Source organism: Perna viridis, chromosome 15, assembly GCF_037379345.1.
Source record: "Perna viridis isolate PV_CMFRI_1.1 ecotype Kerala chromosome 15, ASM3737934v1, whole genome shotgun sequence".
NCBI lineage: Eukaryota > Metazoa > Mollusca > Bivalvia > Mytilida > Mytilidae > Perna > Perna viridis.
This window is the reverse complement of record NC_142459.1, coordinates 18,075,295-18,088,856: the sequence shown is the minus strand read 5'-3', so window position 1 is coordinate 18,088,856 and position 13,562 is coordinate 18,075,295. Positions and strand designations below refer to the sequence as shown.

General features: G+C 34.2%; 1 protein-coding gene across 1 annotated transcript; it reads left to right on the top strand.

Moving 5' to 3' along the window:
• The first annotated feature begins 6,593 nt into the window (after nt 1-6,593).
• LOC148597308 (uncharacterized) lies at nt 6,594-13,235 on the top strand. Its single transcript, XM_088563598.1, has 5 exons — nt 6,594-6,749; nt 8,089-8,495; nt 9,656-10,282; nt 11,676-11,900; nt 12,583-13,235. Exons 2-5 carry the CDS (start codon nt 8,090-8,092, stop codon nt 12,666-12,668), a joined length of 1,344 nt encoding a protein of 447 aa, XP_088419724.1. The 5' UTR covers nt 6,594-6,749; nt 8,089; the 3' UTR covers nt 12,669-13,235.
• Nucleotides 13,236-13,562: the final 327 nt, after the last annotated feature.

Sequence of the window (13,562 nt, the reverse complement as noted above, 5' to 3'; positions counted from 1 at the left end):
ATTTTGTTCATAATGTAAATGGGCTGCAGGATATTAATGATAAATATAAAGATATGCTTAAAACATACATAATGATATTCGTATTATTTTATGCTGATGATACAGCAATTTTAGCTGAAACGCCAGATGACCTTCACAATTGTTTGAGAGTTTTTGAACATTATTGTAGTGAATGGCGTTTTGGTATTAATGTTGATAAAACTAAAACTCTTATATTTACAAAGAGGAAGTCAAAACGTAATTATGAGTTCAAACTGTTTGGATCAGTAGTTGAATGAGTAATCAAGGGAACCAAGGTTATAGCGGTAATCAAAAGAGTTTAATTCAGGGACAAAGACCAGACATGAAAAACAGATATACACAACAAAGAACATAAAGTAACTAAAATCATACATACAAAATAACAAAAGCAAATGAGCAACTCGGACTCCACTACAAACTGGGAGCATGGACCAGGTGCACCGGTAGGGTAAGCGTTCTCTGCTTTTCTAGAAACACCCGCCGAGTTGCTCATGAAAAGTCAAGTCCGGGGTAGACAAACGAGGAAAGGAAAACTATGACCCGTTGAATAAATCAGTGTTCATGGTGCAGATGGATACACCATAACGATCCACGAGTTCATGGTGACGACCATAAAACTTCTGTAGTGATGACTTCAATCTTGTAGCAACAATCCTGTTCCAGAAGCCTATTTGTTAAGAGTTCTAGCGCGATACAAAACGTCTACGTAGTTTCGGCAAGCTCTGGCATAACGTTTGAGTTGTGATATGAACACTCCATACGTAGGTGCTGAAGTGATGTTGCCACAGGTGAAAGGAAAGTTGACAATTCTGAATGAAAAGTCATCACGTTTGTCGTAAAGTTTGGTCAATAGTTTTCGTTTACCACTGATTTCTAAGTGTAGGTCAAGATTTGAGGCTGAAATTGTAGATTCCTACTCTTATTTAGGTATCATGTTTAATTATAATGGAAAATACACTGTTGCAAAAAATAAGTTACAGCGCAGGCACAGAAGGCTCTGTTTGCCTTACATACAAAATTGCGTAATATTCCAATCCCTGTAGGTAACTTTGTTTGATTCCCTTGTTTTACCCGAAGTACTTTATTCTTGTGAAGTGTGGGAATTTGAGGATATTCAGGTTTTAGAAAAGATATACTTACAGTTTTTGAAAAGAGTGCTTGGGGTACACTCCAGAACAGCGAATTATATGGTTTATAGGGAGACAGGTGCCTACCCGTTGGCAATAAAGGTTAAGATTAGAATGTTGCGCTTTTGGTCAAAACTGCTCACAAATCAATCAAAACTATCAAGTATTTTATATCAATTACTTTACAAAATGCACTCCACAAATCTTTTGAAGTCATAATGGATCGATTTTAGATTACGCAGGTCTGAGTTATATTTGGGACTGTCAGTGTGCCCTGGAATCAATTCATGTATACAACATATTCTAAATGGTCAATTTATACAGAGTTGGTATTCTAATATGTTGAATAGCTCAAAGGGTCAGTCCTATAATTCATTTAAAATCGAGTTCAAGTTAGAAAAATACTTTAAGAAATTAAAGAAAAAGAGACGTCAGAGTTATACGAAACTTCGATGTAGCAATATACGAGTTCCTATAGAAACCGGACGATGGAATAACATTCCTCGTGAAGAGCGTTTCTGTCATCTTTGCAATGATACAGTGGTTGGCGATGAGTTTCACAACCTATTTGTATGTACAAACGACGTTGTACACCAACTGCGTGTGAAACTTATACCGATCTACTACCACAAGAATCCATCTCTGTCGAAGATGCAAGACATGTTGTTATGTAAATATAAATGTTACCGTTCTAAACAAAATGCCTTATTTATAGACAACATTGGCAAACTTTTTACTTAAAATGACATTACTGAAATCAATTCTCCCCTGTGCACATCGATTATACCTTGCACATATATTGCAGCCAGTACTTTTTATTAATTGTGTTCGAATGTTACTTGTATATATGTTTATTACACTTCTGTAATGTTCACCACACATGTAGTATTGTATCTTATAGTTGACTGTCTCTTGTTACAGTCCTGTGCTGTCTGAGTGTATAATAAAATCTAAATCTAATGTGACATTACTTGAGCTTTGTTAGTTTGTGACAGAAAATAAATTATGTAATAATATTTGAAAGATTAATCAAAGTGAAACTTAGCTTGAGTAATACTAATTACAATGTCTATTGAGTTAAAGCTGCATTAGCTGCCAAATTTGTTCAGTTCTAATTCTACTGAATTTTGCTGATTCAAAGAAATAAGTTTGTAGTAAAGTGATTGAAGCAATAAATGTCGATAATACCTACAGAATATTGTGAAAACAACGTTATTTTTTCCATCAGAGAAGATCGACAGCTCTGATCTAATTATTTTTCGTCATTACTTCCGAAGATTGCATACGAATTTATCTAGGTCGATTTTTTGTCTTACAAGACAATAAATATATAGACACCTACTTCATGTATTTAATGCATTTTATTTGTGAATATCAAATGAAACTATGCAGGAAAAGTACAATTTGGTCGAAATAATTCAAAGTTAAGGTATATTTCAACAGAAACAAAAATTTACGAAAATGGCAGCTAATGCAGCTTTAAATCTGTAACTTTTTAGGATATCTTAAGTTGTCATGTCAATTGAGTATTATCGATTATTTGAAATGCTTTAAATACTGATGTAAAATTTATATTGATATACAATTAATATTGGATCAGGTTTTATACTGTGAACTTTCACACAATAAAAAAAAAAAAAAAAAAAAAACAACAAAAAAAAACCAAAAAAAAAAAAACATTGCACGAACAACTTTGACCAAAAGCCGCTTGGTTATATAATGTTTGATTGATAAAGGCTTGTAAAAGATGTGAAATAAATATTTAAACATATCGTCTTAAAATATGTAAATTAGCAACCAGGTAAGTAATGTTTCCAATAATACAATATGAAAAATGGTCATTCTACAACTTATAGGCCAGTCCATTTTATTAATATTCAAATTAATCTTGTAAGTTATAAAGTAGCAGGACGGAGTTAGTTCAATATAAATCTGTTTTTTACTCTAAAAAGACTCAAATTAGGAAAATGCAGCATCAATATTGAGAAACCACTTGGATCTTTAGGAATCAAAACTGAAGCTTTTTTTAAAATTAAGCTATAGGAAATTTTGCTTACCGGCAGGCAGGTGTGAACTAAAGAAGAAAGTAGGTCTTTACAAACATAAAATACGTTCTTAAGGAACAGTGAGAACTGAAGGACTTAATAAGAATGGCCAGGGTAGTCGAAGAGTATTCTTAAAATACACTTCCGTGAGGAAAGTCCTTTTGGTCTTCTTTAAGTTTTATCTCACTGAGGTATTTGACATGCATGCCCAATTACATTATCGTGCGTGTGGTGACGTTAAGTGTGCGTTTACCTCGTGCGTGCGTGAAACCTTTTTTCCCTTTAAAAATATACTTTATTTGGCAAAGCAGTTATAAAAACCTTACAGTTACAGCTTTCACTTTTAAGGTACCCTGGAATGTTAATACATGTAAGTACATGGTATATTACAGGTAAAATCATTATTGTTATTTTCACAACACACAAGTACATTTAAACGAAAACAATAATAATTTCCGCCAAAGGTGGACATGAATTAATGGGGCGTGACTTTTGACGGAGTTTTGGTATAAGTCTAGAAACCACTAATTCCACTTCCCATAGGCTTCTATGCTAATTTCACAATATTAAATGGCTTCTCTGGACTTTACCTTAACTTTAACATGCAGAGGACTATATATCAGCATGATTCTACATATGTCAGCTCACAATCCTCAGAATGGCATGCGGGGTTAGCAGACTTGCAGTGCAGTACTGGTCACCGGAAGTGAAGTGTCTATAAATAGCATGGGAAATCCCAGTATTTTCACAAGATAGGGGTATATTTAAAAATCATTATGGAGATTAGGCTTCACATCACAAGAAGCAAAATGCACCTATAAAATGTACAGAAATGTTTTTCCTTTCAGAAACTGTTTATTTTTTTTAAAGAAGATGAGAACTTTTTTCACAGCACTATGAGGAACAGGTGTAATTTCTGCGTAGGACTATTTTTGCGTACTTTCCAAATGCTCATTGGTTGAATTGGTGGTCTGTAACCTGTAATTTGTGTCCGGGAACGTTTTTCTTTGGATTACCTAATATTTATCTTCCTTATGAAATTGGAGCTATGTGAGTTAATGAGATTACTTTCAAGTGTCTTAATTAAGTATCACAGGGAAGCAATGATTACGTGTACATACTTATGATCAATGCAAAATAAGAAGTAATTTACCCAAACTTGTATTCAGTTTCTTGATAGTGACATACTGAATAATTTCATTCTTAAAAGACTAAGAATATCAATTTGCTTTGTTCTTAGATTTTAATAAATTTTAATAATACTCATAAAACTAGTGAAACCAATAACGGTGAATATAATGTTGATGGCCGAATAGTTTTGATCTTGTATTTTATATCCTATGACTAGATGTTTCAACATGATTTCTTTATCATAATAAATTTGGTTAAAATTTCTCTTACTTTGCTCCAAAATTCTTTGACAGCTAAGCAATCCATTAAAAAGTGTTGGTAATTATCAACAGTTTTATAAATAATGCAGTTCGGTGAGGGCTTTGTTCGCCATTTATGCAGGTTTTCGGTTATTGGTAATATATAGCTGATTAATTTCCACCTAAACATGCTAAGTTTATTGCACTTTAGGCTGTGTATAAAAGTACGACTTTTATCTTGTTAAAAGTAACCGAATTTCTTTTTCCATTTTTCGATACCCCTATTTTTAGCTTTTTTGTTTTTATTAGGTATTTATAAAATGTTAGAGTGCTCGAAACTTGTTCATTCCGTTTCTAAGGACGTTTTTAATAATACTGACTATCGTTTTTCTTGACTCTTCAGTCTTTCAAGACGTGCGGGAAACTTAATCGACTCAAGGAGTGTAAATTAAGGGTATTTATCTCAAATTGAAATAGGAATCAATATTTAAGAAGGATCTACGAAAGACATTTATTTTATATTTAGAAACGGTGAATTATGTCCACATACAGCTAAACGGATTTTGATAATTTTTAATATGGCGTTAAATTTAGATATAAAATGAAAATGTTCATTGTGTGTCCCTAAAGACAGACAAGTCTAAATTAAGGAATTTGTATGTCAAAAAACGTATATGTGCAACTGCTCCACTACTGTTCAGTACACATGAGTAATTTAGATGAAATTGTTTAGGAAAACTGCAATAAATGCATGAATGAAGTAGCAGTGCAATGGAAGACTATCTTATTTAACAGTCTAATATGATTTGAGTCATCTAGAAGCTTTGGAGAGTTTGAACGATATATTTGCATTCTATATACAATTTCCTTTATTTTAGTAACCATTAAAAATATTCACTTTTTGCTTATTTTATTTTACATTACAAACTGTATTCTGCCGCATTAAAGCAGTTATTTATATATTTATTTCTTTGACATAAAAATTCCCATCCAATACTTTCATTGGATTAATGTTGCAATTTCCAATGCAAAATTTTACTGTAAATATTTGATATCTACCTGTAATCAAGGAAAATATTACTATCAAAACATCTATTGTATTTTGTCATTTGGCATTCCGTGAGGGCTTATATTCAAAATGTTGACATTCCCTGAACACACCGCATGTAAACGCATTGCGCAACGCATGGTTTCCATGAATGGTAAGAAACATGCGTATTACACCTGTTACTTATTCGTGTTAGGTCCACGCGTGACAAGTGTGGCATTTTTAACCTAATAAGGGGTTTATGGCATTTCAAAAGCTATACCCTGTATAAACATCTTCAATCTTCGTACATCTGTCATAACATGGGAATACTTGTTACTTTTTTATAATAAAATGTGTACATGTAATGTTTGGATGATAGCAAGCTGTCCTCCTGAATGTGGTCAGGTGTCGCATGTACGCTTTCTACAGATTAAAACAAATTGTATGATTAAGCCTTAGGCACGGACCATATGATTTGTTTTTGTGCTGGAGCTGGGATTTTTCAGAAAAAAAAATAAAGTTTAGCCCTGATTTTTGTAAATATAGAATTTTACCAGCACCAGTAGTAAATATACCAGCCTAATGGTACCCATTACAAGTAAATGTCCTTGTATTGAGTATATTCACAAAAAAAGATAAATATATGGCGGGCATGAATATCCAAGCCCCGAAATTAAATGGGCCGTGCCTTATATATACGTGACCTTTTATTTGGATTACACGAATTTTCTGTTAAATCGACCCTCTGTTTAACTTTCGCACATAATACAAATTATTTTATCAAAAAGAAGAAAAAAAAACCTTTTGACCGTTTTAATGTGAAACCGTGATTTTAAATCCGGGTCAGGTAAACTGTTGCGGTCTATGTAGATAAGTCACAAGATCGGGTATACCCCAGGTTAATGAATAATATTTATTTTTAAGTTCATTCATAAATATTTAAAGCTCATTTCATATAAGACATGACCTGATAATGCCAATTAAATTAGATGTCCTATAAAATGTGTTTACAAATTTGAAATAACCTATAGCCAGATATCCAGTTCGGTTTGTTTACAAATGACGACGGATCATAAGACTAAAAGGATTATATATTTGGGTTGCCAATTAACAAACCGCGAAGGGTAACTCTTCTGATACAACTATAAGTTAAAAGGTGAGATTTTATAATTTTTCACTTCAAAGTTGCAAAAAGAATTATTATATTCTATACTCAAGTGAACGAAATTTAAAACAACGTTAGTTGTTTAGACAAACAACAGTTGCGGTTCTAGCGTGAGAGGTGCGGGGTTGGAATCCCCTTTTTAGAAAGTTTGTTAATTTTGTGTATGCATGTATATATCTTTATTTCTCATCACAATATTACATATGTGCATACTTAGGACCAAAACTTCTGTAATCTTTCTTTTTCTTAGTTTTTTTTCTGTATCGGACCATCTTTAAATCCTCATTATCGTTAATTTGATTCGAATTTATCAGATGACCTATGATCTTAGAAGCATTGAGAGCCTGATTTCAGACTGACAGGAACTTGAATTGTAATGCCAAGGTCATATTTTGTTTCGCTCCTTTAACAACATTAAATGTTTAAACCTCGCGCCTTAAATTGTGTTAAATTATGAACAAAAATTAATCGCAGTTGATTAAAACTGTAGAAGCCATTATTATTTTTTTAAATATCAAAATATTTTACTTCGTCCTCTTACATGTTACACCTGCCTCATAATAAATTTCTAGATCAATATAAAGGTATTATTTGCAGACTTCCGGGGTCGTCGGATATTACTGTAGGAATGCCTTCATCTTGCAGGCGATAATACGTAGGTCCTGTTCTATGTGAAATTAGAATTATAAATTCTTAAAACCTTAAAATATGTTTTACTCAGAATAGTTTCAGACGCAATATCATTTTTTTTTAAAACTTAAGCGCTATACTTTGAACCTGAATTATCTGGTCGGTCATGGCGCATTTTGCAAGGTTATGGCCCATTTTCAAATTTATCCATTATTATTTCTAACTTGGTCGCCTTATAAATTAAATATATTTTCAATGAAATGCACCGCGACTTTACTTTTCAAGGACAGTACAAGTCAATCAAAAGCCTCAGTTTTGTAACATTCTTAATGGAAAAGTTTCAAGCATATCCGTTGGTGCAGGGATTAAAAAGAAGTCCTGTCAAGTAGGAGAGATTTCGTCGGGGTTTAAATTGTCAGATCGGCGGGGTTTTGACACACATGTTAAAGACTTTTACTATTTAGCAAGATTCTTCTAAAGACTTTTACCGTGGATTTAATTACTTTTGTTGTTAATGCCTTTCAGCACTTACTTAAAGGCTCGTTTACACTCGTTGAAGACGTTACGTGATCTCTGAAAGTATTCAATATTTTATATTCAGGTTATACCCTGGCGTATTTGTTGCGTTTCACTATATCCGCCCTTTTTTCTATTGGACATATACCCGTGGATAAATTACCTTTTTGGATATTACTTTCAGGATGAGAGAAGGAGAATACGCAGAGAACGGAAATCAACATGCGACTGACGTACCAAATACACAGGTTACAAATTCTGCTGGTGCCTATGGTGTTTATCAATACACCACACCTACAATAGTCGTACAGGTGAAGAAGCACGAGAAGTCCGTGTTAGATGCTTACGTCCTTGCTATTCCTCTCGGTTTACTCGGGGCGCATCATTTCTATCTTCGTAGACCAGGGTTTGGTGTGCTATATTTCTTCACCTTTGGACTGCTTGGTGTTGGATACCTCGTTGATCTGTTTCGGATACCTTTTCTTGTGAAGGATGCTAACAAAAAAGCAAAAAACACTAGTACTGAAACGCAGGACCGAAAGAGACTAGATGATGCGTACGTCCTCTGGTTTGGTCCTTTCGGGTTTCTTGGTAAGTATGTGATCGTGGAGGATCCAGGATGGAGATTTCTTTGGTTGGGCATCCACCTTCTGTTTAAAAAATTCCAAATTTTGTGCATAATTTTTGAAAAACAAGCAAAATGTAAGCACGAGACCCCTTTCTAATTTTTTGGAATATTTCTGGATTACCATGTAAGTTAATGATTAAAAACGGAAATATTCGAATCAATGAAGAAAATCTTTGTCTTCATTATATAGATAGCACTGATTTACCAAATTATGTTCCCAGTGTAATAAAAACATCGATATTTCAAACTTTTAATTTCACTCTTGGACTTTCTCATGTCAAAACATCACAAAACGTCATGACACGAATATTTATCCGCCGTTCATAAAACAAAAAATTAAAACTTAATGTCGAATATTGCAACGAATTATAGAAGAAATTTATATAATAAATAGGGTAATCAATTGGTTATTATGAAAAACCGAAGTAGGATCACTCGTGCCAAGAACGCAATAAGATATAACGCATGCGCGTAACAAGTTCCGCACACTCATTCAATCTAGGCGTGATCATATTTTGGTCATTCACTCTTTCCAATGAATTATCCTATTATTAGCTATTTAATTCCACTAAAACATTAACACTATTAACTTGACAAGATCCTCAATTTGACTCCGATAAAGTCGAAGAAAGTGATTTTTAAAGTACCGAAAATGCGAACGAGGGAAGAAAGTCCTCGGTCAAAGGCGACACCGTGAATACCCTTACACAAAATGTGTTGAAAAAATCGTACAACGTCAAGACTCTCCAAATAATCATAAATAAATAAAATAACACTACACTTAGAAAAAACTATCAGCAAAAATGTTGTAACCAACTTTTATCGATAAAAAGTGTTGACGTGCACATAAACACGTAACACAACAATATATACAGAAGTAGATTCATGAGTTCAAGATTAAAGTTAAACTAAATATTAGCTCATTTAACATAATAAAATGCGCATCACTATCCGTTGTTTGACCCCACCTCCGTTTTGATGGACAATTTTGTTCATTTCGTGAAAAATGAGAAAATTATAGCCTAGTCCTCCCCTTTTTCAAAATCTCTAACTTCATGTGTCAGATAACTCAGGTCATTATTTTTATCGTAACGGTATGTAGTCTGAACATTGTAATTTTCAGGATTTCATCATATCTATTTGCGGAACTATGGTTTAGCAATAGGTTATTTCTGCACATGCGGGCTCTTTGGAATTGGTTGGCTTGCCGATATGTGCCTCATGCCTTACCACGTGAAAAAAGCCAATGAAAGAAATGCAGTCCCGGAAGTAAAATCCATGTGCGTAGCAGAAGCTATTGCAGTGTCACCATTCGGAATTCTTGGGTTTCATCATTTTTACCTCAATCGTCCAGCTTTCGGATTCTCACATTTCTTCACTTTCGGTCTTTTTGGTATAGGGTATATTGTAGACTGGTTCCGCACTCCAATTTTGACCAAACGGTACAACGAGGAGCAGTTGGGTACTCGAGAACCAAACCGCAAATACTTAGACGACGCATACATATTATGGCTACCGTTCGGAATAATCGGATTTCATCATTTTTATTTACAAAGATATGGCTGGGGAATCTTGTATTTTGTAACCTTTGGTCTATTCGGAATAGGCTGGCTGATAGATGGGTGTCGAATGATTTGTTTGGTTAATGACTTTAACAAAAATAACGAAGAACGGCAGAAGCTTCCAGTTCATCAAGGAGTAGGAAAGCTGTCTTTTACACCAGTGTATCCCGGAGTTGTGTTATCGCCAGGTAAGAAAATTAAGTGTGATTCATTTGACATATTTCTGTTACAAACAATGCAAAAAAATAATTATATAGGCCCATTTTTTCAAGGGAAAATGCGATTTCCCCTAATTTGGTTTCTGTTGGTTGAAGAGTATACAATTATAGGATATTACTTATATAATAGTTGTTGATAAACTGGTCAATATCGTGATATTTAGACTGCCAACAGGACAGCGATATTGACTAAGACCGTGTTAATGACCGAGCCGTAGGCTTGATCACGAATGCGTTTTAATTAGGGGGATGTAGGGGATTAATACCACATGTAAATGTTTAATCCAATTGAAATTACTAATTGTTTTTACTGATATGAAATAATAACAGATTAGTTAATAATCGTGAAGGCAATGTCACAAACTGTAGACTGCCCAAAGGTAGTGATACGAACCACGAAATCTGATATTGCCCGTGTCGTAAGCGAGGCGTAAGATCAGTTTTCTGGTCATACTGCAACCCACAGGCAGTCTGAATTGCATGATGTTGCCCTCATCATATCATTTTCTGTTCCGTTTATTGCATTTGAGAGCCATACACAAATATACAATAATTTTTGCTTCTGTTCATTTTTATTGTGTTCCTACATTACCTGTTTAGTTGTCATATTTGTAGTATATATGTATAAAAGATTGATTTTTTTTTTTTTTTTTTTTTTTTTTTTATATATATATATTTATATATAAATGTCCATTATTAGGAACTGATAGACAATCAAACTGAAAACAAAAGGGCTAACTTAATTGCTCTGTACACTATTAAATTTCCCTTGATTTCACTTTTATTGTTAACTTTTATTTTTTTAGCATCTTTTCGTTTTGTTTTTGTATTTTTTGTGTTCATTTTTCATTTCTCCTGTATTTGTGGTATTTGACATATTTCTGTCGTCTGCTTATGACAACGATGACATCAAAGTCACCAATGCGATTTTAGAAATGGAATAGCTTAACAATAAGTTTGGTATTGACTTTGGTATTGACCGTCAGTACAAGATAATCGGACCGGTTACTTTCAATACGTTGGTATTGATCGTCAATACAAGATAACCGGACCGGTTACTTTCAATACTTTGGTATTGACCGTAAATACAAGATAATCGGACAGGTTACATTCAATACTTTGGAACTCTACACATCATCTGATCAACGTTTAACCAATAGAATTGATTACTGATATGTAATAAATGATAAATGGTTCATATAAGCCCGAGACATACTTATGGATCGACACTAACTCGTACCGCTGTGACCTCTAGGGCAACACCGCCTGCAAAAAGTCCAGCGCCCTTCACCACTCGGCCACCTAGAAACATGGCTTTCGCTGTCCGGATAAGTGCCTACTAAACATACATTGTTATTTTCAGGTAACATTGGTCAATCCCCTCACCAAACACCAGAGTCTATAATGACTCCTCCTCCGTATGTTCCTGGAAACCAATACAACAACAACAACCCTGTACAGTGCGGCCAGCCACCTTATCCACAACAAGGAGTCATATATCCTATATATCCTACTGGCCAGCAAGAACAACATGGCGTCATGGCGTATCCAGGCCAACAAGGGCAACATTCTGGCTTTAATAATCCAGGTATAAATTGATGTCATAAGAAACATAGGTTTATTTTTATACTCGTTCTTGGCAGTAGGTGTATGTTTGTCAGGGTGTCCGTTCATCTGTGCTTCCACAACTTTTTCGCTACAGTTTTCTCTACAACTATCAATCTCTGCCATTTGATATTTTGGCAAAAGCTTTATACTGGTACTATAGAATGTTGTGATGGGCGCGATTTCAGACTTAAGAGACATGTTTCCATTTTGACCATATGTTTTTCTGAGGTTAAGGAGTGGGAGTAGTCTGTTCATAGCGAGCTTTGCACACACATGTTCTAGTTGTTAATTAATTCTGTAACATTTAAGAAGTGGGTAACAAAAATGATTTATTAATCTAATTACAAGGACTTGTTCTCACTATCAGTTATATAGTCCGAGTGGCATATTGTCGGGCTGCATACTTGACAGCGGAGGCTATTTCCCTTTGTCTTATTTGAAAGTCTGTTGTGTTTTCCCATCGTTTATGTAGCTGTTTATATTTTAAGTTGTTTTTAGCATTCAAAACATTAATTCTGTCTTTTCACATCGTCATATTTCCCCTTAGAAACAGGAACAGAAAATATAAACTTTATTAGGATTACTATGCGCTTGACTTGAGTGATTGAGCTGTTTTATTTGATATGACAATAAAAGTGACACGTTTATTTTTTGTGTTGTAGGTTATCAGGCAACTTCAAATGTAGGCAATCCTCCGCCATATCAGGAACTACAAGCGAACGAACTCCCTCCAAAATACGATCAGTGATATTATTTTTATTCAACTGAAGTGAAATAGTAACATAACTTTTAGAAAGGTTTTTAGCCACTCATGTTTCAGGTCCCCTATGCATACACGTATACATATATTCGACTTATCTGATACTTTGTCTCTAACAACGTAAAACATGAGACGACCATTGTCTCTAACAACGTAAAACATGAGACGACCATACTAAGGCCAAATAAAAGTTCACCTCTGTTTCCTATTACATGTCAGAAAAAACGGGTCAGTAGGTCAGTTATTTCTTCCTAAACTCATAGAAAACAACTTCTAAAACATCACACGGACTTTGTGAAAACCGAAAATTGACTATCGTCTTTAAAATGTCGGGTCGTTTGGTGGTACTTTTTGTTGTTAACTTAAATATAAGTCGGTCAAGGCGTGAGTCGGTCGGGTAACAGGAAACAGAAGTATCACTTTATTTGGCCTAGGTGGCAACCTTCCTTGTGTGAATGTATTCACATATCAAATAAAGCTACTTCATTTTGAATTTATGTGCCAAAGACAACATTTTGTACCTCACATTTCATTATTAAAATTTCAGACTTTGCACTTCAGGATTCTGACTTCAAACTACATTTCAGGGTGTTGCATAGGTAGACGAGGGATACTTGTAAACAAAGCTTTGGCCTTATTTCAACATGTTAAACAGGATATTAGCCTTATCAAGATTTTCCATCTTATTAGATATTATGATAAAATATAACGTAACACACTAAATACTGGTTCACAGCACTTTACACCCAGCCAGTCAACAAGAAAAAAGGTTACATTGTACTCACTGATTTGTCGGTTGAATGATAATAGATAGTGATTACATCATGTCAAAATCTGCATCACAACTCTAGACCCCTATATTTCCCGAGTCCATCGATCCGA